The 26,845-nt window shown below is 39.0% G+C and overlaps 1 protein-coding gene across 4 annotated transcripts; it reads left to right on the forward strand.

Annotated features, from left to right (window-relative positions):
• Positions 1 to 54: 54 nt before the first annotated feature.
• On the forward strand, positions 55 to 26,363 carry EIF4B (eukaryotic translation initiation factor 4B). 4 transcript variants are annotated; one of them, XM_014557383.2, is made up of 15 exons: positions 55 to 155; positions 7,305 to 7,442; positions 8,786 to 8,994; positions 10,695 to 10,811; positions 12,812 to 12,866; positions 13,530 to 13,664; positions 16,700 to 16,837; positions 16,943 to 17,116; positions 19,656 to 19,884; positions 20,872 to 20,984; positions 22,021 to 22,234; positions 22,783 to 22,838; positions 23,395 to 23,503; positions 23,828 to 23,900; positions 24,303 to 26,363. In XM_014557383.2, the coding sequence occupies exons 1-15, from the start codon at positions 143 to 145 to the stop codon at positions 24,381 to 24,383; spliced, it is 1,854 nt and encodes a 617-aa protein (XP_014412869.1). In that variant the 5' UTR covers positions 55 to 142; the 3' UTR covers positions 24,384 to 26,363. The 4 variants fall into 4 exon arrangements, with proteins under 4 accessions (XP_014412869.1, XP_006182518.1, XP_032348811.1 ...); XM_006182456.3 differs by having other exon boundaries at positions 23,398 to 23,503; XM_032492920.1 differs by having other exon boundaries at positions 20,872 to 20,969.
• The last annotated feature ends 482 nt before the right edge of the window (positions 26,364 to 26,845 follow it).

The following is a 26,845-nucleotide window of genomic DNA, read 5'->3' on the forward strand; positions in this document are numbered from 1 at the left end:
CTAGAACAGCGCCGCCCCGCCTCCTGTGTCCCTCCTCACCTCCCCGCCCCCTCCCAGTTTCGCGTCTCCTAGCCCGACGCGATCGCTGTAATCACGTGACTGCCTCATCCGGGTCCTTTGCGTTCTCTCTCCCTCTCCCAACATGGCGGCCTCAGGTGAGTGAGCGGCCGAGCGCGGCCAAGGACCGGGTTCCCAGGGCACTCTCGGAACCTGATCCACTGATTCTGTGGAGTTAGCGGGCGGGTGGCACCGCTCCCTTTCGGATTTTAGGGCTGCGGCAGGCTGGCGGCTGAGCCATGTTAGGTTATCGCCTCGGGATGTTTGGGGGGAGGGGAAGGTGTCTTTCCCCTCCCCCCTCACACCCTTTTCACCCCGTCTGCGCGAGGTTGGAGTGGGGAGTAATGGTGGACTCTGGCTTGAGTTGGAGTGAGGAGGAAGCGCAGAAAGATACGCGGGAAACGTGAGGCCTTCTCATAGACGTGAAGCACTTTGCCCGCGTGGAGGAAGGAGGGAGGCGGTTGGCGCGCGGACGGGTGCACACTAGACCGGGTCTACAGGCGCGAGGCCGTTGTGGACGGGAGTGGGGGCAGGGAAATAAAGGGGGGGCAGTTAGAACGCGAGCGCGAGTCGGTGGAGGGCGGGGGGAAGGCAGTGGTGCGCGTGCGCTGTAGGAGAGAGGAGGGTAGTGGAGACGGGCGCGCCTTAAAAGCACACGCGAGAGCCCAGATGGGAAGGTTTTACACGCCTGTGTTGCTCTCTTAAGTCCTTCCAGTTTCTGCTCTTCCCCTTTTAGAGTGTGGCCCGGCCTTTATATTCTTCCAAGGGTAAATGTGTTAGGTTTGGAGGTTGAAGCTACTAGAGGTAGGTGGGGGTGGGGAACCCAGTGTGTTTCGCCCACGTGTTGGAGGAGAGGAAGCCAGGGTGGAGACCTAGATTCCTTCTAGGCTTTTTTCTTATTCAGTCAACACTTTACTGAGTAAACTATATATGTGCCAGGCACTGTTCTGGGTATTGGAGCTACAGTAGTGAACAAGCTCAGGTCTCTGACAGCTTCCATTTTGGTTAAATTTTGATAGCTCCAATGTTGGGCTCTTTTTTTCCTCTTATTTTAAATAACTGTATAACTACTAGGGGGTGCTTTTAAAATGCTAGTGGCTGGAGTCGGTTTCTTTTTTAGACTTTGGGGGCGGGAATATCAGTAACACGCAAGTCTACTTGAATTACTAACGGACTTAGTACCATTCATTTTAGTTTGAGAGAGAGTCTTTTCCCTGGCATGACCCTGCATTCTACAAAACATCCACTGAACAACTTTTATCTCTGGACACTTATTTCTCACCAAGAATTTCTCTTTAGTATTACATAGAGATGTTTTTGAAAAATGTTGAAGGGATTGAGGCGCATTTCAACATAATACCTCTCATTAGTATAGCACTTGACAGTTGACCTAGCACTTTTGTGTATATCTGATGTTCTGTGAAATAATGTGGGCAGATGGTGGTATCTTCATCTGAGGAAGATGAAATTATTTGTCCAAGGTCACACTACATGCTGATGGCAGACTAAGGTCGAAATCTTTGAGATTTCTGACTCTTCTCCATTATCAACTTGGAAGTAACAAAATTGACTTCCATGTCATAAGTTTGGGGTGCCGCCTCAGAGCTCCATCTAAAGTAAAGTACTTACTTGGCCTGAGTTTGCCATCTTGATGGCCTGGTGTCATCGTTAAGTGAAAAGCCTATATTCCCTTTCTCTAACTTTTGTAGAAGTTTCAGAGGTGGAAAACATGTTAGCATTCGTGTCCTTAATTTTAGAGTTGATTGAAATCCAGACTGATTAAACGGATTTGCTTAGTGATGGTTACTCCACCCCCTTTGGAGCCCTCATCTCCTCTAATTCCATTCCATAAATGTTTTTAGCTTGTGTAGTATGCATAAGGGACAGTCTGCCCTTGAGAAATTTGGGATTTATCAAATTTCTCTACTATGAATCTTTTCCCATTGCATTGAGTTTGTTGAGTGACCAATATTCCTAGATGTGGCTGTATTAATGAGTCTAAAAAATTAGTGTTTTCTCAGTGTACTTCTTGATGATATCTGATGTCTTGTTGAACAAAACAGATCTTATTTTTGTGTGTGTGAAAATATATGATAAAATTTCATAGGCTTCTTGAGACCAAAATTCTTTGCAGTGATACCAGTATCCATTGTGACCCATTGTTAATCTTCAAGAGCTGGAAGTGTCCCAGAGCTGACTTGTATCTCTTCTTACCTATAGGGGATCAAATGTATTTGATATGAGTTAACGTTTTTTGAGACTAAAATGCTTTAAAATTGGAAATAATGTACTTATGCCCACACAAGGCCTTTCATTTGCCTAACACTTTTCAGAATGACAATATATGTTGTGTCTTGTTTGATTATTTTTGTAAAGGGGAGAGGATTCATGTCCAGTGGTTGTTTTCATACAATGCTGACCCTTATAGGTAAAAATAGTTTCAATGGTTGCCATTATATGCTTTCACATATTACCTGTTTTCCTATTCCATTCTCTACCATATGTTTGTTATTTTGGGAGTAAAATACCCAGATTCAGAAAGCCAAGGCTAAAACTTAGGAAAATTCAAGTACAGGTAGAAATACTAAGGTAAAACATAATATTTTTAATAATATCACTTGAGAAAAACAGTCTTGAGGTATATAATTCACATACTATGTATGTATGGCTTGAGATAGAGGAATATCCTACGACATTGTGTTAGTTTCAAAGCATCCTAGAATTTATTGTTTTCCTGATAGTGGGGGAAAGAATTGACTTCACGGTTTTGTTGTTTCTAACGAAGTGCTTGTTTTGATTAAACATGTTTATGTACATTTATAAGTACACATACCAAAGTCAGTTTCTTAGATTTGTAATGTATATTGCTATGGTTTATAATCGTAGGAGAATGCCCAAAGCAAGAAGTTATTTTTGAATTTTTATAGCTCCTCATAGAAGAAGTCGAAGTACTTTTTGTAGTGATCAGCATGATGTGTATTGGGGATTTATTTTGTATATTTTTATGTAAATGATCAAATTGAGGATGTGTGGAGACATGAGGAAAAGGAGATGAGGCATTTTCCTCAGATTGTGTCAAAATAAATTAGACCGAGAAGTTGAGTTCCAGTAACAACTGAGCGTGGGGGTGGAGGTGGTGGAGCTTATTAGTTCTGACTTACTCTTTATTATCTACTGTGTTCAGCAATAGTGCGGTAAAGGATGAGGCCTCTCAGTGTCATGACACTGCATTGTATGAAGCTTCTTTTCACGCTGGGCTCTAAACAGCAGTGGGTTAGTCTAGTTCTAGGCACCCTGATATTTGGATGGATTACATTTATATAATACTGTTTCTTTAAGGAAACGTTTGCTTAACATTAGTTTTTAATTCTGGACACCTTGGCAGGATTCCTTTCCAGAAACACCTATAGTAGGTGGACTTTTGTTGGCTGGCTAGCTCCTTTCACTCAGCATGTTTTCAGGGTTAATCCATATTGTAGGATGCATGGGTAATCATTCCTTTTTATTGCCAAATCCATTGTATCGACATCTGTATCTTATCAAGTCATCAGTTGGTGGGCACTTGGATTATATCCAGTTTTTTTGCCTTTTATGAATAATGCTACTATGATCTTATACTTGTTTTTGTGACACTTTCTGACATTCTTAGTCTGTAGTTTCTAAAACATTCAGAAGAGTTGATAACTATAAAATAAGTGACTTAGTCTGGCAAGATCTAAAATTAAGAAACTTGATTTTTGACAAAGCCTTATCTGAATGTTAAGAGCTCTGAATTCCTCTTCCTAAATAGGAGATAGTAGTTTAAGAAAGATCCAGAAGGATGGCTGCATTGTACAACAATTAGCTTTATTGCTTGAAGTACTTTAAGGTGTTTTCTGTTTTGTTTAAAGAACTAGCCGCCCATCCATAGATTTTATCACTCCAGTATTTGTCAGTTGTTGCTTTTATTACTAATACAGTGGAGTTGTAACAGGAAAACATTCTGAGAAAAATAAAGGAAGCGTATTTTTACATGCCTGATAATCCTAAAGACTTGGTTTATTGCAGTCACTTTTCTGCTAGTATACTTTGTATAGGGCTAACATTTTTGTTTGGCCACTTATTTATTGGTGTGAAAACAACACTTAAACAATGGTTCTCAACCATGGGCAGTTTTGTCTCAGCCACCCAGGGGACATTTGGCAATGTATGGAGGCATTTTTGATTGTCACACTGGTGTTCCCCCCCTGCCCCCCACATCTACTGGATAGAGCCTGGAGATGCTGTTAAACATACAGTGCACAGCACAGCACTGCTCCCCCAAAGAATTACTCAGCCTAAAATGTCAATGGTGCAGAAATTGAGAAACTAAGAGTTAAGCAGATTAGTTATAGCATTTGTGTATATATATATATGTATATATACACACACACACAACCCTGTTTATTGTTTCTGACCTAGGGATTTACTTTCCCATTTATGGCCTTGTCCATTTATGGGTATGCCCTGTTTTTGTATTTTAAGATCTTTTCTTTAACCTATTTGAGTATGTAAAGAGCTTCACTAGTATCTACTACTTAGTCAATAAATTACGATTGTAATGAGGCAAACAGGCAGTTAGAGGATTTAATAAAATTTTGGAGACTTTTTTTTTCCCTCTTAGTCCATGTGGATTAGGGCTTAAATAATTGGAATATGTTTTGTTTGTTTTATTAGGTGATTGGTTTAACTTTAATCAAGTCACATAAGATTTTTTAAAGTTCAATAAGAGTTGGACCGGTTTGATCATCTGTGTCAAAGGATTGATACCCCTAGAGCACTGAATGATACTTTAGTTATACAGAAGAGAACACTGTTGATATCCTAAACATGGAATGGACCTAGATGTTGCAGGAGCAAAAGAACATGGAGGATTTAGATAGCATCGTTTCTCAGTTACTGGAATAAAATGGAGCAAACATTTAGGTTTATTAATTTTACTTTTTAACGGCTTGTTTCTTTAAATCTTTTGCTTATACTGTGATTGAGCCGATGCTGCTGCTAGATTCGAAGAAACTTAAGTTAGGGATCTTGTGAAAGACTTTTAGCCTGTCTTTAAATGAAGACTATTCCCTCATCCGAGTGATTTCTCAACCAGAGGTTTTTGGAGCAGGTGGTCACAGAATCTGAGGGGAAAGAGAGCTGTGTTATTTGAAAAGACAGTCTAAAACAGTGCTTTAGTTTTTTTGGGTTTTTTGTTTGTTTTGGTCATATTTGATTTATTATTTTGAAATTACAAATAACATTAGAGGAGAGTATAAGGCTTGTTTATCAAGAGTCAAGGGGTAAAAGTTGAGAAACCCTGATTTAGAAAATTGATTTAAGTCAAAATCAGACCAAAGGGCATATTGAGTCCAGATTCTGCTATTTGGGTATTAGATACATATATAAAATAAAGGGGAAAGAGACACCTCAAAGTTTTAGTATTATGTTGAACTTGATCTCATTGTATGGACTGATTTTTCTCAGTGACCAGACAGATTAATGATTGAGTATAGCTGATGATACTAGGTTAAGCCCCATGAAAGTAAAGATCTCTAGCTAGCATCATACTAGTCCTAGACACTATTTTTGAATTGGACAACTGAAATAGCCTGTACACTATAAGCATTCTATCTCAGAGCTATGTGTTATGTCTTGTTCAAATTAACTTAATAAAATTTCCCCTAGGCCTTTGCATATGAGCTACAAGCAATATCAGTACTGTAGGACTCAACCTTTGCATAACTGCTTTCTTTTGAAGCATAGAATTGATCCAAAATATAACCTACTTGATCATAAGTGATCGTTTAGGAGCAGGGTTAGTATTAAGTCACTTGAGAGAAGCATGGAAACTTCACATTCAAGACCATCTTTTCTCTGTATAATTGTAGCCAAGTTCATCTGGTTTGTGCATTGAGACTTCAGGTTCATATTGTGTCTCGAAGTTTCATGATATTGAGAGCAAACAAGTCTTTATTTCCTAAAAATTGTATTTTAAAATAAAGGCAGGTACCACATGAGAAAGCAACCTTGATTCAGTTAAGCACATGGTGCATCAAGTTACAGATTCTTTATCCTCTTGGATTGAAAATTTGTTGAGAATTGGAACATGAGGAAACTCATGATTGTAAAAGCCATGAAATTGATCTTTGTTACAACAAAGCTGCTTGTTTTTTTCTTACCACGTAGTAGCTGCTCTCAGCAGCCAGTTCTAGAACTTTACTTAGTCTTTTCAGCTCTTCTGCATAAGCTGCTGATTGGTGCCGTCTTAGAAGCAGTTCTGAGGACAAGATAGTTAAAGAGCTGAGGTCAGTCCACTAAGTGGAGCCATTTAGAGGTTCCTAAAGATTTCATAATCAGGGAAAACATTTAAATGTGTTGATTCCTACGGATTTCTTATGTTTTCCCTTTTGTATAATATCTTCATATGTTAAGGTAGGGAAGGAGATCTTTTTTTCCCTAGATGGCAGAGAGATTGAACTGTGTATATGTCTTACCACTTCAGCACTTTCAAATGACAGTGAGTACAGCATTTGCCCTGGTTATGATAACCTGCCATAGAACTAATAAGCTTCTTAGAGACTGGTGCTTCTGTGGGAAGAGCCCTAGACTTGGTATCCAAAACCCCGGGTTTAGTTCTACCTCCACCATCTAGTATCACTGTAACTTAAGGATAGTCATTTAACCTCTCTGAGACTTGGTTTCCTTATCTGTAAATTGATAGGAATGATTCCTACCTCATGTGGTTATTTTACAAGTATGAAACAACTCTCAAAAGTGTCATATAAAGTATGTTATTAGGGATAGGGGTTTTGTTTTATTTGTGTCCCAGAAGCAATGAATGTAGTAACCTGTCTTAAACAGAAATAGTTGTTAAATTAAAAATTTCAAATGATAAACAAGTGAGTATAGTAGAAAATAAAAGTTTGCCCTGACCCGTTTCATTCCCCAGAATAAGTTTGAAAATCCTACTAGACTCTAAGCATAATGTGTATTTAAACAAGAGAGATTCACATTGTATGTATCCTGCAACTTTTTATCTTTTCACTTCTCATTGAACTTTCTGTGCTAGTGTATTGTGGTTTCTCCGTGTCTGCATGGAATTCTTTCATATAAATGTGCCATAATCTAAACCTTTGATGGGCCTTTATTGTTGCTTTCTCTGTAAATGTTTAACAATAGTACGTTGTACACTGAAGATATCCAAGTATTGATGAATAATCTTTCTCCTGCCTTTTTTAAAACAGCAAAAAAGAAGAATAAGAAGGGGAAGACTATCTCCCTAACAGACTTTCTGGCTGAGGATGGAGGGACTGGTGGAGGAAGCACCTATGTCCCCAAACCTGTCAGCTGGGCTGATGAAACAGATGACCTGGAAGGAGATGGTAATTTTTCTTTTGTTTTCCATCATGCTTGGAATTTTCATTACCTTCTAGGTAAAACCTATTCCATAATAATGGTTCCATTTGTAACTTGGAAGGAACTTACCAATTTATAGAGCCTGAAATCTTATGTTTATGAATTTTATAGAATTTTAGGTTTAGGCTATAAGAGTTTGTGATGGGGCTAAAGTTGGTGATTCAAGAGAGCTGAGTGGTAGTTGTGGCTATTTCAGTAACAGACTTTTCTCAGGGTACTATCCTTTTAAACCTTATTGTCCTTATTTGGAAGGCAAGGAATAGATTATTTCATTTTATGCTTAAGATATCTTCATGAAGTTATATTGCAATATAATCTATAAGCTGTTTGTTTATATGCAAGAGTCAAGGAATAATTTGTTCTAGGAGCTATCAGTGTGAAGTCACGTTGTCCCTGGGTAAACAAAAATAGTCTGAAGGAAAGGAATAGGAATAGGAATTATGGTGGGAAAATAGGGAAGAGTCATTGGGGTATCATTTGGATAAGTTCTGTGCCTTCAAGGAATAGCCAGGTTCAGGCAGGAACTGTAAAAGTCATTGAATATGATGTAAATCTGATCACCCATCATTTTTTTCTAAAAGCTTTCATTGCAGACTGAAGAATACTTTTTCTTATGTGACCTATTTTCATAATAAGAAATTTCATGTGGATCATACCTTCCATAAGTGTTGATACCTGGCGTTTTAATAAAGTGGGGAGGATAAACCTTGAAGAAAACACTTTGTCTAGCCAAAAAGTAGGAATATGTGAGTTGTTAGTAGTGGTTAAATATATTTGGAATGAAGGGGATCCAGATTTGAATCTTAGCTCTCCTTGGATTACCATCCTACTGGTTTACCATCTGTGTGACCTTGGGCAAATTACAGAAACTTCCTGAAATCTTAGTTCCCTTTTCTGTAAAGTTGGGAACAAACTCACAGGATTATTAAAAAGGTGGGATGTAATGAATATGAAGTTCCTGTTACATGGTAACTTCCCATAAACAGTAGTTGATATTTTCTCATTCTTTTGCTGCATAAAGAATGAGTTACCATGATTCTGTTAACAAAAGTCTGGGTCTCAAAAGGCCTTGGAATACTTAGAAACAAAGAGACAATAAATACTGGGTCTTGCATGGCTATTCTGATGCATGGCTTTTCAGAAGCATTTTTCTGATAAAGTACCCTTATTGCTGAACCCCTATGCTTTTTATTTGTTTCTTTCCTGATACAGCTTATTTAATACTTGGCACTTAGCAAAGATCCTCTTATTCTACAGTGGCTGTGAGGAAAATTTCTTCTAATTTCTTGTGTCCACTTTTCTATCCTAGTTTCAACCACTTGGCATAGTAATGATGACGACGTGTATAGGGCACCTCCAATTGACCGGTCCATCCTGCCCACTGCTCCACGGGCTGCTCGGGAACCCAATATCGACCGGAGCCGTCTTCCCAAATCACCACCCTACACTGCTTTTCTAGGGAACCTGCCCTATGATGTGACAGAAGACTCCATTAAGGAATTCTTTAGAGGGTTAAATGTAAGTGTAAGGGTTTTAGGCCATTAACTAGATATGGAGGTGACTGTCTCTGAATTTCTATGTTGAGAAAGATTCTGAGGTTGTGTCTAAACTTGGAAGAAATAGATATGTAATTAAGAGGTATATAAATTTATAAATTAAGTGGTGTATAGGTGTATAAATTAATGGGTATATAATTAAGTGAAGAATATTCTCATCCAATACCAGTCTTATCAGCAAAATTAATAATACCATATTGATAACAGAGAATTTCTCAAAAACATACACCCTTTCTTACTAAGAAACTTAAAGGTGGTATACCCAGTTAAATGTTGAAAGGTGGAAAGAAAGTTTCTCTGAACTCATCCAGTCTGTTAATGACATTCAGACTTATAACAAAAATACCCTTTAATATTTTATATGAATACATTTGACAGAGTGGATGTATAGTTCATATTAAGTCTGTTGACGTATAATAGAATTCCAGTGTTTATAGACTTGCTTAAAAAGCCTAAGGCAGGATATTTGGAAACACTGACCCTAGAAGTTTCCAGAAAGATGAAAATGATTATGAGATGCTCAGAAGTCCTTTTCCTAAACTTTGATTAAAAAATATTTAGGACTTTAAAAATGAAAGAATGAGTAATTCCAATTCTGTGGGGTTTTTCTCCAGTCTTTGCTGATGAGAAGACATTAAAAAGTAGATTTCTTCTAAGAATCTGCCCTCTCCTTCATTCTTGCTATGTTTTTTTGACTCCCTACATCCTGTTCTCTACAGTCAACTTTTATAGCTGGCTTTTCTCATGATTATTTTTGACCACTACTTACAAATCTTACTCTCTTTTTAATTCTGTACATCTAGAAGGCTGACCTGTTTTGAATTCCTTTCTAGTGACCTTTCTGTTGTAGAATGTTGAATAACCTTTAGCCTGTTCCGGCTTTTCACCTTCATGCTCTAGAGTTGGTCTGTAGCTACTTTCCTCTTTTTATTTTGTTCCTTTCCGTACCGTACTCATCAGTTGAGTTGAACTAGAATTTAGAAGCTACTGTAACAAAATCTGTATTTCAGGAGCCCAGAATAAAAGATCAAGTTAGTGATACAGAAGATAAACTTGAATATATGAAAAATATTGAAGAAATGAAGAAGTAAATGAAAGGGGTTGGAAAACAGATGTAAAAGATGGCAAGAAAATAGTCAAAAGTATATATAATTCAGTGGTTGACCGTCTCAGAATTCAGCAGAGGTGGGTACGGTAGGTGAGGGTTTACAATCCAATGTCTGACTTAGCAAAGCTATTAATACATGAAGACAGTAATGTTTTTCAGGTAAGTCGGGTTGCCAAAAAATACACTACCCAGAAAACTTGGGCAAAAATGGAGTAAATTTCTGAGAGAGAAATATTGGAAATTAACTAATTGTGGAACAGGCAGTTGCTCTTAATTGAAAAACAACTAAAAACTAGGAATGTAGAATGAGGCAGAAGTCAGGGGTACAAGGAATACACTGAACTTGGGTTAAATGCATATTGTTTGAGTTGAAAAGGTTTATTGGCGTATATAGCAAAGTCTCTCTTCCATCCCTGTGCATCAGTTTTCCTCCTGGAGACAGGTTCTTCTGTATTCTTCAGAGGAATCTATTGTATACACAGTGGTCAAAAAAAGAAAAAAAATGAACAAGAACATTGAATTGAGAAACATTTTTTGTTTCTTTACTCCTTCAGATCAGTGCAGTGCGTTTACCACGTGAGCCCAGCAATCCTGAGAGGTTGAAAGGTTTTGGTTATGCTGAGTTTGAGGACCTGGATTCCTTGCTTAGTGCCCTGAGCCTCAATGAAGAGGTAAATAAAATGGGTGAGGGGTCTGGGGCTGGGAGTTACAACTCTTGTGTTTATCAAATGGATATTTTTTAGGTTGGGTCAGTAGCTGTTTCACAGATTCCCATAATATCTACCAAGAAAGGTCTGGATTAATTTATCAATGAAACGTTAAACATTCAACATTTGCAAGTCACATTATCCACAGGGCCCAATAATTCAGGATGGTGTTTAGGTGGGAAATTGTGAAGAAATCCACTGTACCAAGACCTTAATAAAATCTCACATTAGTTCACTCACAGTTCTGCTTCAACTCCTGTGATTATGCTTTTTCATAATAAATAATATGATCAGATCAAGACAAATATAAAAATCATGTTATTTTAGTACCTATTTAGTCATGTTATTTAGTATTATCTCATTTTCAGGTAAGTAATGATGTCTGCTTTTTTTGTTTTTCTATTTTTAATTATAAGAGGGTTCAGAAACATTTCTCACCAAGATGTCATTTGTAATACATACTCAGGAATTTTTTACGGGAGAATGACAGTAAACATTCAGTCCTGCTGTTTTTTAACATTGAACATAGATGTTTTTCTATCCAGACACACTAGAGATTCAATAGGGAGAGGAGACTCAGCTGTTACTACATGAGGGAGAAATGGAAATTAAGTCTAATTGTAATAGTTATTTGAGTAATTGGTGAGGTGTATAGATTCGTAGGAGTCCAAGCTGGATATTGAAGCATTTAGATACCTGATAGTGGTGGAAGTTTCTAATCCAGGAGCTACTTATTTATCTCTAGTGACTTTAGAAATCAAACTAATTATATCTGGAAAGAAAAAGGGGCTCTTTTAATTCCAGAAACTCCTCATTATTTGTTGAGAAGGCACTTTCCAATGCCATTTGTGCCATAATTCTGTGGTCCATATTTACCATTGGACATGATTGAAAGCACCACCTCAAAATATTTTTCCTGTCTCATAATTGAGTACCACAGTGATAATTTGAAGCAAATGTTAAATAGGAATAAAAATTCATTTATTTGGTTAAATATATGAAAACCTAAAGTTGTTCCAAAGTTTTTCTTCTTGGGTCATTTTTAGATTTTTTTTTTTTTTAATGGAGGTCCTGGGGATTGAACCCAGGACCTCATGCATGCTATGCATGCATTCTACCACTTAGCTATATTCCCTCCTTTTTAGATTTTATTAACATTACTAATTTTTAACTTCTCAGTCTGGATAAGAGAAAGAATACCATACAATTGTTACTGTCTGAAGTTTGCTAGATTGACTGTTACGTGAAATGTTGTCATGGTCCAGACTTAGGAATTACTTGGTATTTAGAGAGTTCATCATAGTGGTATTTAATGTAATTTCAGCTATTCCTAACTAAAAATTCATTGTTAACCTTCTTCAACTGTAGATTCTAATATGAAATGAGGAAAAATCAGTAGAATTAATCGTGTTCAAAGTATGTAAATAATGATGAGAGAAAGGCAAATTGGGATATCGTGAAGGAACTGGTTTATCCAAAGATAATATTGAGTGAAAGACTTGAGATTATAAACAGAGCCCATGCTTAGTGCAGCTTTGCCAGGGCATAGTGGCATAGTAAGAGCTCTGTGAATGTTTGAATGCACAATTGCTCTGGACCCACATATGCTTTTTATTTCGATAGTTGTATGGAAATTGTTTTTAATTTAATACACTTGACAAATTGCCTTTGGTGGTTAAAAAGTTAAGTCTGTTCTGTGAGATTTGACTTGAAAAATAGTAAGGGTAGTTGACCTGACATTCATTTAAGTCCAACTTTTAAATGTTACTTCAAAGGGATTATTTCATATTCAAGTTTTTATAAAGGATTCTTTAGCCAACAAATTGTGGTGTTGGCTAGATTACAGTGTTTTTCCTTTATCTTCCTTCCCCCAGTGCTTCTGCTATGCCCAGACGTTCAAGGTCACTCATGGGATTTGTGCATAATTGGGCAAAAGGTTGGTTAATATGGTCCTATGCTCTCAGTCTCTAGGTAACAGGAGAATTCGAGTGGACGTTGCTGATCAAGCACAGGATAAAGGTAAGAAAGCTGCTGAGAATGTCTCCTGTTTTGTCATGGTCCTAGGATGACAAAGCAGAGGTGCCCTCACCAGAAATTTTTAATAGAGGTAGATAGTGGAGATCTCCCTTAATCTGGAGCAGTAGTTCTCAACTGAGGATGATTTTGCTTCACAGGGGACAGTTGTCAGTGTTAGACATTTTGGGTTGTCACAACTGTGGGAAGGGCTACTGACATTTAAAAGATAGAATCCAGGGACTAGTCCTGTAATGCATAGGACAGCCCCCCACAACAAAGAATTATGTAGCCCACATGTTAGTAGTGTTGAGAGATTGAGAAACCTTCATTAACCTAGATGAACATTAAATATATAATAAGTAGATGAGGTACCTAGCGGCACACTGGGACACAAGAGGAGCCTGGTTCATGTACATTCCAGGGGCTCCTGGCCTATGCAGAAGATGTGACAGATAAGCATTAAACCAGTAGGGAGAAATGTGAGGAAAGGAATCACTTGGTGGAGTTGGATGGAGAGTGCACTAATGAAGCCTGGGGCGAATTCATGATGACGCTGTGGTATGAGCCAGAAGTACAGTATACTGAGGGAAGGTTCTATGCATGTGAGAAATTCGGGCAAACGTTTCTGTGAGCTAACCTGTAGTTTTTTTATTTATATATCTGTAGACAGGGATGATCGTTCTTTTGGCCGAGATAGAAATCGGGATTCTGACAAAACAGATACAGACTGGAGGGCCCGTCCTGCTACAGACAGCTTTGATGACTACCCACCTAGAAGAGGTGATGATAGCTTTGGAGACAGTAAGTTCATTTATATCAAGTTAGTTTCTTCTGTTTTCCTGGGGGGGTTGTTTTGTAATAGAAGAAACGTGTTAGTGTAGCTGATTACATTAGCAGATGGCAAGTGTCTGGGAATAGTAGGTAGACATTTTTTAAGATGACTTTTAAAATAACAAAGTTCGTTTACTTCAAAAATACTAAATGTCTACCATGTACCAGATATTGTTGTAAGTAAGCTCAGGATATAGCTGTAAACAAAACAAAACCAAAAAATCCTGTTTTTGTCGAACATTATACCAGGGGAGAGAAAAATAGGCAAATAGATAAAATGCAGTCTAGAGAAGGAGAGTAAACAATGTCACGGGGTAGGAGTTGGAAAGAATTACAACTTTTACACCACCTAAATCCAACAAAGGTTTTGTAAAGCTTTTATGGGGAAACTGGTACAACTTTATTGAAATACATGAAGGAAGATTCAACACTGCCTTTATTTTTCAAATGGAAAGAAACTACTTTTCAATAAAGAAATGACTAAGGAGTAGTTTGTTCATATAATGGAATACATGATAGCATAATATGTAATGTTGGGAATAAAATTCAAATCCTACTATGTTGAGGGAGAAAAGGAAAAATATGTAAAAATTTGAAAACAGTATCATACAGTGTTGATTAATACATAAGTTGTAAAGATGTGTGTGGCAATGTAACCACCCTCATGACTACGGATGGAAGGTTGAGGGAATCCTTTAGCTGCGTCTATAACATACTGCTTTTAGATTTAAAAACTGAAATAAACATGGCAAAATGTTGACATCCACTAAACCTAAGTAATAGGTTCATAAGTCTGTTAAGATCATTTCTGTAGTTCCTGTATGTTTGGAATATCTGGTAAGGTTTTAAAAAATGGAAAGAACAACCTAAGTTCACAGACAATTTGATTTTGTGAGACACCTTGTGAGCTCTGTACCAAATATAATGGAGGAATCAGTGAGAGATTCTTGAAGAGAGTCCTCTTTAACCTAGTGAGATGTGGGAGAAGGAAGGAGTCAGGTTTATATCTGACTTTTAGATAAAGTCTTTGTGACCCAACAAAGCCTTGGAGAGAACTACCTGAAGTACTTTTACTTCAGCATTTATGCAAGAGGTTCTGTTATTAACAGGAAGAAATGGCTCTTGAAAGGAAAAGCAGACATTCAGACCAAGGGGTCCTGTTTTGAATCAAGGAACATGACTATTTTCTCACCTCAGCCCTTGAATTTAGAGCAAGCAAGATGGATAACAAGAAAGAGTGAGAGTGCAGTTGTTATCCAAAGCTGCCAAATTTGTAAGGCTAGGTTATGGCCCCCAAGGTTAGTTCTGACAACATGTTAGAGATCCCATGTTACACCAAGAAGGCAGTGATACCCATCCCAGGTGTTGAGCCCATAAAAGACATGTTGGGGTTGGGGACGGGGGTCGAGGTATTATGCTAAAGATCAGTGTAAAAGCTCAGCAAACACTTGTGTATTTCCTGACTAACTCAGTAACAGCATGCTAATGTGCTGCTTGTCTTCACTGGATTAATGAATGTCTGTTCATATAGACAAAATGATGTCTTTTGCAAAATGAAATCATTGTTTAAAAGGAAGCCATCATAAAAATAGGATCCTTCTTTGGCTTACATAAATTATTAAACTCAGAATGTTTTTCCGTTTTTTCAATTAGTTGATTTATGTTTAGAAATTGGGGGGTGGCTTCATGTAAAAATCTGGGTTTCTGACATGTCACCTGAAGCTAAATAGCATGCAACGATTTTAGTATTATAAACAACATTGCAGAGAACCTTCTTGAACTTGTCTTTATGGTATGTCCAGCTATTTGCTCAGGATAAATTCCTAGAAATTGAATTACTGGCCCAGAGGGTATACATATTTTTAAATCTTTGAATACATAGTTCTGAAACAACTTTCAGGGTATTTGTACTATTAAACCTCAGCACAAGAGTAGGAGTTGGCTTATTCCACTAAACTTTGCCAGTACAAGATACATCATTTATTTTAACCTTTCCGTTTGGGTGGTGGGAAACAATGTTCCATTTTAGTTTCTGTTACTGGTAATAGATAATTAACCAGTTGTCATGTGTTGCATTTATTTTTCTCATTTTGTTTGCCTCGATTTGTGGTATGTGTTTGGTACTCCCATACTAAACTTTTTAAGTGGTTTTTCTTTGGTATCAAGCATAAAAGATTCTACCTATATTTTCTTGTGTTTTGTGCCTACATTTTTTAATATTTAAGTCTTTAATCCTAGATGGTCATTATAGTATATACAGTAGTCCTCCCTTATCTGTAGAAGATACATTCCCAGGACCTTCCCCCGCCATGGAAGCCTGAAACCTCAGTACCGAACCCTGTGTATACTATGTTTTTTCCTATACGTACACCCCTATGGTAAAGTTTAATTTATAAGTTAGGCATAGTAAGAGATTGACAATGATGACTAATAGTAAAATAGAACAGTTATAACAATATACTGTAATAAAAGTTATATGAATGTGATCTCTCTGTCTCTTTCAAAATGTCTGATTGCACTATACTGTGCGGCATGGATATGCTGAACAAAGGGGTGATTCACGTCTGGAGCAGGTCAGACGGTGCAAGATTTCATCATGCTATTCAGAACAGCATGCAATTTAAAACTTAAGAATTGTTTATATCTGGAATTTTCCATTTAAAATGTTTGGACTGTGGTTGACACAGGTAATTGAAACTTTGGAAAGCGAAGCCATGAGTAAAGGGGGACTACTGTAGAGGGATTTTTCTCTAACTCCCTCCTAAGTTAGCCTGGCAACATTTATTGAATCACCAGAAAAGATTTTTAAAATAAATATCAAGAAAACTTTAATTCAATACAAATTTTTCCACCTTGGATACAATGTTATTTTTTTTTCAAGTAACAGACACAGCGGTAAATATGAACTCATGAAACCAAACTAACCAAATGGGCTGTCAGATTTCTTTCTGCTAATAGTGTCAAAGAAAAAGGAATGATGTTGCCTGTCGCTTTTCTCTCTATAGAGTATCGAGATCGTTACGATTCAGACCGATACCGTGATGGGTATCGGGACAGTTACCGGGACGGCCCGCGCCGGGACATGGATCGCTACGGGGGCCGAGATCGCTATGACGACCGAGGCAGCAGAGACTATGACAGAGGTCATTATAGAACAGAATTAAGTTAAATTGTTTTCTTTTTAAGAATTCTTTTCTTGCCTTTTCTTCTCTCCAGTATGATGATTGCAATTTGGGATATATTTACAGGCTACGATTCCAGGATAGGCAGTGGCAGAAGAGCATTTGGTAGTGGGTACCGTAGGGATGACGACTACAGAGGAGGAGGGGACCGCTACGAAGACAGATATGACAGACGAGATGATCGGTCATGGAGCTCCAGAGATGATTACTCTCGGGATGATTACAGGCGTGATGATAGAGGTAATTGTTTTCTTTTGCTTGCTTGATGAGCATACCACTAGAGAAACTAATTGGAAATTGTTCAATTATGTTTCAGACCCCTTAAATGGGCACAGATAGAATCTGCACATAGTAAAGGATGCATCAGAACATAACAGAGCATTGTTTACTATGACATAATGGAAGTAAAGCAAAGTCTAGTTCTCACCTGTCTTAGCATGTAGATTTTTCAATTAAAATTTAATTGAATAAACAAAGTAAAAAAGATAAAAACATTTGCCAGACATTCTTACAGTATGATCTTACTTAAAATAGGCAGTGTTAGCCCATCTTTCAAGTGAAGGAAATGAGACTGAAACACAGTCTCATAGCCAATAATTGGTTGTCACTCTAGGTTAAAAATCAAATGTTGCTTATTTCAGTGCCATTATAACAAGTAGTTGATATCATTAATTAATGGTGTGATGTCAGTGTACCTGTTCTAAAATTACTCCTCCAGTGTTATTTATGTAAAACATGTGTTAACAAATAATGACCTCTCAAAAAGTATTATAAATGGCCACCATTTGTGTTCTGATTTTAGTGATGTCATTTAAAAAGTAAGGTATCTGGCTCAGAATTTTTCTCTTTAATTATGTTTAGACAGCATATCTGGCCTTTTAATATCCCTGTCTTAGCCCTGACTTTGTGCCAAGTCTATATACATCACCTCTTATCCCCTGAGTAAAGAAGGTAGACATAGATGGCTAATAAAACAGTGAGGTGACAAAAGTCATCAGAGCCATATTGAAATTATGCAGTGAAGTCTTTTCCTCCTCCTCCAGACAAAAATTTTTACCGTTTCCAGTTTTTTAAACAAAACTTAAAATTGATTCTTAAATTCATTCCTGTTATCTATTTCCTTTATTTCCATGCAAGAAACCTAGAAATGATAGGTAACATACTTTGAAGCATTTGCTCTGCACCAACAGTTAGCTGAGTGCTCATAAAAGTATTTAGTCCTAAGTCTTCTGTCTGGTAGAGGTACATCTGTCATCTCCATTTTACTAGTGAGAAAAGCAGCGGATCAGATGTTGTCCTCATTGACTACTGATCTTTGCCTCTCGTGCCATTTCTTGCCTCCCCTAATAGCTGCACACCTGAATTTTTTTTTTTTCCTTTTTTTTCCTGGTGATCCTAACCCCAGCTCCCTCTTAAGATTTGCCCCCTTGTCTGTCCAGAATCCTGCCACTACTTCTGTTGACTTTATTGCTACTCCCAAGTTACTGACATTTCCCTGCCTCGCTCTGTTCTCACATTGGCCCAAGTTCTCTTTCTGGAACAGTATCTTACTAGGTTATTTTCCTCCTTTTAAAACCTCATCTCTTCATGACCTGAAAGATAGCCCTTTGTACCTCAGACATACAAAGGCCTTCTCTGCTCTGCCTCTTCAGTGTTGTCTCCCTTCCCTTCTACATTTATCCTGTCAGGAGCATGCTGAGCTTTCAAAGCCTTCACTGGCTTCCCCAAACACAGTGCCAGTCTTACAACTTTCATATGGGTAAATCTGTTTTGTAGAACTTAGCATGCTGTATTCTTTTTTACTCTGAGCCTCTCACTGAATTGCCGGCAGGAACTTTAAATGAGTTACTCATTCTGACCCCAGTTGTACCCTGTGTGAAAGTAATGGCCCCTTCACAGAGTTATATAGGTCAAAAATGTATCTCAGAAGTTATATAAACTGCCAACTTAAAACCTTATAGAAAATTCAAATATTCCTGAACATTACTTTCTTTGCTTGCAGGTGCATAGATATGTAGTTAAAGACACGCATGGGAATGATAAATACAAATTCAGCATAGTAGTTAGAAAACAGCACAGCCAAGCATGTTTTCATGGGAAGAATACTCAAGAGGCTTTGAAAGTTTTTGTGAGGTTTTACCACTTAAGCCAGGTGGTTGGTACACACAGGCTTCCTTTATAGCTTCTGTATCTTTTTTGTATATCTGAAAATATTTAGGATAAACACTGGTTTTGGAAGATACAGTTTCCTTGAAGCACTTGGGTTTATTTTGAGATATTCCGACAGCTTGGACCCAGGAAAAAATCAGACTCCCTTAGAGTTTGTATTCTGATGTTGTGTTGCATGCTTTACCCTATGAATCACCATCAAATTTATATTATACACAGAGATAAGAATATAAGAACTAGAGTCTTCTCCATCGTACTATTACAAGGTCTTTTTTAGCAAGATACTTCATCCAATAGTTTGTCAAAATTTTTTCCCCAGATACATAGTTCTCATGATAAAGGATTCCTTTACCTTTCACATTTTTATTCTTTCTAGTCTTTCCCTCGGTCTGAACTGCACCATGGATGTGGTAGTGGAAGGATTAATTAGACTTGGTTCTTTGGGCCTCCCATTCCCTAATCTCCCTTCCTGTCTTTGCTGGATTGGCTAGGCCACTCACTAGCCTAGAGTCCCCAGTAGCATTTCATCAGAGCTGTGTCTGGAAATCTGGCTTTCAGCCATTGGCTTCTGATGATTTTGAACTATTACTTAGAGTTTTATTTAACTTAGGTCCCCCCCAAAGACCCAAACTGAACCTAAAGCCTCGGAGTACTCCTAAGGAAGATGATTCCTCTGCTAGCACCTCCCAGTCCAGTCGAGCAGCCTCCATCTTTGGAGGGGCGAAGCCTGTTGACACAGCTGCTAGAGAACGAGAAGTGGAAGAGCGGCTCCAGAAGGAGCAGGAGAAATTGCAGCGTCAGCTGGATGAGCCAAAGCTGGAACGACGGCCTCGGGAGAGGTGAGGTTGTCTTCAGTTACAGGTTTCCCATCCTCACGTCCAGTGATGCTTAACCAGGAGAATTACGTTCCGAGGGGGCACTTGGGAAATTTGTGTGGCTGTTCTTGGTTGTCACTTACTGGCACTTATTAAGCATGGGCTGGGGCTGCTGGCTGGTCTGCAGTGTGTGGGACAGCTTCACCCAGAAAAGAGTTACTGCCTGTCCCTCACAATTTTCAAAAAGCCTCTTGGGCTTAAATTGTTTTCCACTTACTTTTATTTGTATATATGTTGGCGATATTATCTATGTGTTATTTCAGGATAGTAAAGGAGTGTTTATTATTAGAAGGTGGCATTGAATCCAATAGGAAGGAAGCCTTCTATAACAATGTTCTGAAAAACTTAGTTTTTCAGTTTTTAACGACTCGCAGGATTGTGCTACCTGTAAGGGAGGGGAGAGTTATAGATTATATAGGAGAATGTTCTTAACCCTAGCTGACTTGACTCCTGCTGAAATGCGGATTTCTCTGCTATCTAAAAGCAGAGCATTCCTCTGAAACCTTTTATAAGCCGAAATGGCATAAAGTGAAGAACCAATTATTTTAGGACACATCTTACTAACAGATAACAGCTTGCTGTGAAACAAACACTGAACCACTATTTTCACTCTTCATCTTTTCTTTTTTTTTTTTTTTTTTTTTTTGGTGTAAAAGCAAAAATCTTCGGATTTCTTTTGGTTAGCAGCAGCAGGTACTAACGTAGGCTTTTTTCATGAAAGTGAAGTGGCATAAAGGAAACTTAGAAAAAAGCAGGCGATACCTGTATTTAGAGCCAGTGTCTTAATGTCTGCCACTCTCAGATGGTTTGAGGCACAGAGGTAAGTGTATTCACCCACCCATAGATAAACAGGATAAAATATTGATAAGCAGTGGTTCTTGAGGGGTTAGCATGGGTCCAAGGTGGCCTTCACAGAGTGGGACATAATGCATTTGTACATCTTTTGTACAGACATCCAAGCTGGCGAAGTGAAGAAACTCAGGAACGGGAACGGTCAAGGACAGGAAGTGAATCATCACAGACTGGGACCTCAGCCACATCTGGCAGAAGTAAGTCAGACCAGGGTGGGTATCATATTACTGCCCTTTTCTATAACCTACCCATAACCAAATTATGCCAAAACTTGGGCGTTTTTTATTTAGTTATGGACTCTTATTTGGGTTAGCATAGATTGATCTGAGTTTCATATCTCCTGCTCTGAAAAATCTGAGAAATGGGTACCAGAAGAGATTCAGATGATCTGTTTAATAATCTTCCACTAAAAGGTATACTTGATTACTAAATTTGTCCCTCTATTTAGGTCTTGACATTGGTTGGGGGGGTGTTTTTTATTTTGTTTATTGTTAACACCCCTCTCGCCTAGTGATTTTTAGGCTTTCTTCTCCCATGTCTAAATTAATTTGTACTTAAGCAATTCACCCAAGTGTTGTAGTTTTCTGGAAATTTTTCATACTGGAGGAGCCTCTTAGTAATAGGATGGTAATGCCTTTTTGTAGCCAGGTAGGAGGGTGATGGTTGGGTAGATTTGTATACCTACTGCTGAAGAGCTTACACTTAAATGTAGAAAGAAATCTCCTAATTTTAAGGTGACATTGAAAGCCCTAAAACATGCATATGCTCTGCTTTTCATAAATGTGATTGTATCACCGTTAGGGGTGTGTGTTGAGCCTCTGCATTACGGTTGATCAGTGCTTCATTACAGAAATTCCTTCATGTAATACTCATACCTTTTTTTTTTTTTCCTCAAATGGAGGAACTTGGTTCAAAGTACCCGCTGCATGCTCAGCGTGTGCTCTACCAACTGAGCTCTATCCCCCACCCCCCAATACTCCTTCTTAGGAGAGGTCAGTTGGCTATCCTTGGAGTGTCATTATTTTTCATATTTCTCTTGCATCAGTAAAACATTGTCTCCAGAGGACATTTGGACACCACTGGTTTAGTGATAATTTTATCTATTGGGAGCCAGATTGGGTCTGTTTTTTAAGAAGAATGATGGAAACTTGGGTGTGGGTCATTTTCCACTCTGTTGAGGCCCTGATCGATTGTTGTACAGTAAGCCTTTTTTCCTGATGCTTCGACTTTCCCATTCTGACTTCACAGATGCACGAAGGAGAGAGAGTGAGAAGTCTCTAGAAAATGAAACACCCAATAAAGAGGAAGACTGTCAGTCTCCAACTTCTAAGCCTCCCAAACCTGAACAGCCTCTAAAGGTAATGCCAGCCCCTCCACCAAAGGAGAATGCTTGGGTGAAGCGAAGTTCTAACCCTCCTGCTCGATCTCAGAGCTCAGACACAGAGCAGCAGTCCCCTACAAGGTGAGTCAGCTTGGAAACATAGCAGTTGATTGGCTATAGATTCTTCAGTGCTGTGTTATCATGGTGGAAAGCACCCTGTGGAGTGCTGGCCTCAGAAAGCATCTGATTAGTTCTGCTGTCTTTGCTCTTGGTTCAGATTGTACAGTGTGCTGGAGCTGGCGCATAAGAGCCAGTTCAGTTTTCTGGAGTTTTGATAGCTGGTTGACATCACTTTGGTGACTCAGTCTGCAAACACTATAAATCAGAACCCACCAGTGCCACATTTTGGCAGTCTGGTCTTGGGGGTCACTTCACTTCCCTTAGGATCCTCATTTTTAAAATACCAAGGATAAAATTAAACTGGCCTGATTGTGATGATTCTAAAGGACATGACACCTGGTGTTCAAATAATTGCTTTCATTATTATCTTTTACATATTTTAAAGTACAGCATTGAGTATGTATTTTGGATCTCTAAAACTTACACTGTACTTGAACAATGATTGTAAGTTTCTTACCTGTTCCTTCCCTAAGACAGCTGATGAATGTGATTACATGTTTTTCTTCTAGTGGTGTAGGGAAAGTAGTTCCAGCTCAGCCATCTGAGGAAGGACCAGCAAGGAAAGGTAAGACCAGAGAGAATAGGTTTTTCACCTAGATTGAGGCCAAAATTAAAAGGCCTCCATGAAGGAGTCACAAAATATTGAACTTCAGTGTTACTTTGCACTCATTTTGTGTTAAAGCTTCTTTGACTATCTACCTTTTCTTGCCACTAGAGGGCAGGAGTGGCCTCTTTGGAGAAAGATTAGTGCCCTGCCCTTTCCTGGTAGAACATTTCTTTGAAAGGGAAAAAAAGTACCGGAAGGAAATCAGCATGCTCAGTCCAGATTAGAAATGTCACCATCTGCAAGGCCAAGGTCACCACACAGCGTCATAGTCCTTATTTCCACTTTGCTTTTTGTGATGGCATAGCCCTGCAGTGGAACTTTTTAGTGGAGTTCATTCGGTGTGTGTCTGATGTCGAGGACGTGGGAAGAAGGGCTTAGGAAGGAAGTCTGGATTGGGGGGAGTTTTAATTTCCCTCAGTACTTATGGGCACACTTTTTTTCAGCTTAGGAGAAACCTGGGAGAGGGAGAGTGTTTGTTTTATTTGACTTGTTTCTTTTTGCATCTCGGCTCAAGCAGATGAAAATAAAGTAGATGGGGTGAGTGTCCCAAAAGGCCAAAGTGGGAACTCCAGCCGTGGTCCAGGAGATGGAGGGAACAAAGACCACTGGAAGGAGTCAGACAGGTATGCCCATTCTCTGTCTCTGCCTCCCTCCCCACCCCCTCCCTCTCCCTCCCTCCCTCACTCGCTTGCCATTTATAGTCTTTTATCTAATGCTAGATACCCATGTCTTTGTAAGTGAGAAGTTCTTGGTTTGCCAGGCATTGCCAAATGTTGCACTGTGCACCGGTTAAGTTAGCCAATACAGTCAGTTTCAAGTCCAAGAATCTAGAAATTACGAAATGTCCAGATAGCCAGGACTGTTGACCAAAGGTGCCTATTCTGTACCTCAAAACTGCTTGTGGGTGTTGGGAGAGTCCTCTCTTAAAGTTGCTCACTTCTGTGCAGGAAAGATGGCAGAAAGGATCAAGACTCTAGATCTGTACCTGAGCCAAAGAAAGCTGAAGAAAATCCAGCCTCTGTGAGTGTCAGACTTGCCCTCAACTTCTCTTAGTTCACTTTTGCCTTTGAAATCTTGTACATTTGGAGCTGCAAACAGAATGGTTGGGAATAAGCATCAAATTGCTTGTTTGAAGTATTGAAAGAAGCTTAGATTAGTTGTTTGTTGTTGTTGTTGTTTGTTTGTTTTTTTCCCTGATTCTACCTTTGACTACTGTGATCCCTTCTTCAAGATAAAAGGTGGTGTTTGCATTTCCTAAGAAACATGTGTCTCTGGCCGGCTCTCCCAAGCTACTCTCTAGTGGAGAAGCTAATGAGCAAGCAAGCAGATGTGGTCTGGAAAACCACCTTCAGTTTCCTGTTCCTCGGTTTTTGAGGTGAGAATTCAGGGGCTTCATTATCTTACCGCTCTTTTCTATTACAGAAGTTCAGTTCTGCAAGCAAGTATGCTGCTCTCTCCATTGATGGTGAAGATGAAAATGAGGGAGAAGATTACACCGAATAGACCTCTTCATTCTGTGCTTTCTCCTAGTCTCTCTACCCTGGAACATTCGAGAGCAAATCAAACCTCTCTCCAGACAAGACAAAATAAAACTCACCATCTCTTGGAGACCTTTCTTAACTTTTTTTTTAAAAAAACAAAACAAAACAAAATGAAATGAAATTCTTTTGCATGCTGCTGCAGCCTTTAAAGTATTGAACTGTGTAGCCAGAGAGACTTACAGCTTTTGATGGAAAAGTTGTGGTGCATTTTTATGACCCATGCAGTTGCTTGTGATTAGTGCCTAGGGGCCTCCATTTAGCAAAATGTCAATGACAGTGTCTGGAATCTGGTTGGGCAGTAGGGCAGGTGTAAGGAAAAGCGTGAGGTTTCTACCTTCAATTCTTACTATCCTATTGTGGCATACATGAATTCTCAAACACTGAATAAATTATCCATCCTTGGCTAGGTAGGTTTAATCTCTGATGTTTTAGTCTCCAGGAGGCTGCCAGCCCCTCCTCTTACTCAATTCTGAGTCACTGGGGCCAGCCTAGGGGGAGTTCCTTCATTTGTACCCCCCAGGGGGGTAGGTCGGAGCGAATCTGCGGGCCACTGAAGAATAGGGCTGTTTGGTGACCAAAATAAATGGGGAAATCGTGGTTTGAAAAGAAGCTTTGGAGGCTTGATGAATTATTTTGCACCAGTAATAGGGAAAATGGTATAATCTCCAGTAAACACATGAATGGTTTACTTCCTGGAGCAGGAAGCACTTAGGGGTCATGGGAATTCCAGTGTCTTTTATGTGTCCTAGTTTTACCCTTTCTTAAAAACTATCCCTTCTGAAAGTTCAAATATCTCCACATTCTCTTGAAATCTTGAAGCTTTAAAAATTGAGATTCTTGTCATCGTCCCATGTTCCTCCTGCTACTCTTTCCTATCCCTTCCCAGAGGCAGCTCCTACTTAGGTAGATCAGCCACTCCATCTCCTAGGCTTTCTCTACAGCCCCTGGGAGCTGTCCAAGGAGGATTCACTGCTTTTCCCAAGCACATCTTGGCTCCTTCATGTCTTGACTTTCCTTCATCCATTCCTGCTTCTGTGACCCCTTTCACACCTCAGAAAACTTTAGAATTACTGGTCTTAGGTGATGAGCGAGGGTGGGTAGAGAGGGGCAGTTAAATTGGGAGCCTTTCTTAACAACCTTGATTGGGCTTTCGGGGCTTTTTTTTAAACAGGTTTCCTTCTCTCCACTGAAATCCCTCACCAGTGTTTGGATTTATAATGTGGCCTAGACCAGTGTGTGGGGTTTGGGGGGGTTTTTTAGTGTCCCTTGAGAGAATAAATGATAACGGAGAGAACAATTTAACAAAAGTCCTGGCTTCTCTTGCAACACAATAGCTTTACTTGCCTGCTATTACGTGCACCTTTGTACTGTCAGCTCAGTAGATGGTGTCCTTACGGGCAACATTGGTACCTACAGAGAAGAGACACCTTGGTCTCTTGTTTGCAAGCCCTTCTCCCATCAGTCCTAGGTTAGACCCTGTCCAGCCACGCACGGGTGTTGGTTTGAGTGCTGCAGCAGTGAGCATAATGAATCACTTACCCAGTGGACATAGACACACCAAGTGAAGTAACTAAGTAATTGGCTTGGATTTCGCTAGTAGCTAGGAAATGGCTTCTAGAGATACCCAAGGTTGAAAGGGTATTTTTTTAAACCATTTGCTATAGGTGATGAAAAGGTAGGGTTTGCCCTCTTCATGTCTACTTCCAAATAGTTGTATCCAAAAAAGCTGTTTTTCCCCCATTCCTCTACCCTGCCACCCTGTTAAAACAGGGATTTATGACCTGCTTCTCAATACATGTAAAATTTGTACAAAAATATCTTCTATGAAAATGATTTGTAATCTGTAGACTTAATACCTGGGAGATGTCTTGAGATGTAAAATCCCATCCTTTGGGTTGTGGGTTTTTTGTTTTCTCCAAATAAATCCGATCTTTAAAGTTCATTTTAATGCTGACGTTTTTTGACGTGCACTCCACATTCCCAGTGTTTTTTTATTGGTCTTAACTTTGGATACTGTTAAATGCAAGTAGAGGGTGGTTTTACAAGAGGAACCTGTTTATTGAGACTAAAAGCCTAGGAATTTACATCAGCTCCCTTCCATCATATTTGCCTAGTGCTAACCTTTAATATTACTTGAGAATATTTCCTACACTTTATTTTAATCACATGAAGTGGGAGCTCCAGGGTAAATCCTCACGTCGTCCTTAAACTTGCACCCTTCGATCTGGAGAGGTGCTGTGTCTGCTTTCCCAGGCTGCACCGCACAGCTGGAGTGGAGTTACAGTTGACAAGGTGGTCTGGATTACGGCTGAGGCCACTTTCCTCATTTTAATCAGCACAGATATAGTGGGAATTTTCCAAACAGCTAAGGACAGGCTGTTCATTGTTGCAAGGCAGGAAAGAGGTTAGGTTAAAACAGTGGCA

Source organism: Camelus ferus, chromosome 12, assembly GCF_009834535.1.
Source record: "Camelus ferus isolate YT-003-E chromosome 12, BCGSAC_Cfer_1.0, whole genome shotgun sequence".
Taxonomy (NCBI): domain Eukaryota; kingdom Metazoa; phylum Chordata; class Mammalia; order Artiodactyla; family Camelidae; genus Camelus; species Camelus ferus.

Excerpts from the sequence above, each read along its gene's own strand:
- EIF4B (XM_014557383.2), top strand. Across the intron at positions 17,117-19,655 it reads TTACAGGCGTGATGATAGAG|GTCCCCCCCAAAGACCCAAA; the intron begins GTAATTGTTTTC and ends TATTTAACTTAG. Across the intron at positions 23,901-24,302 it reads CTGAAGAAAATCCAGCCTCT|AAGTTCAGTTCTGCAAGCAA; the intron begins GTGAGTGTCAGA and ends TTTCTATTACAG.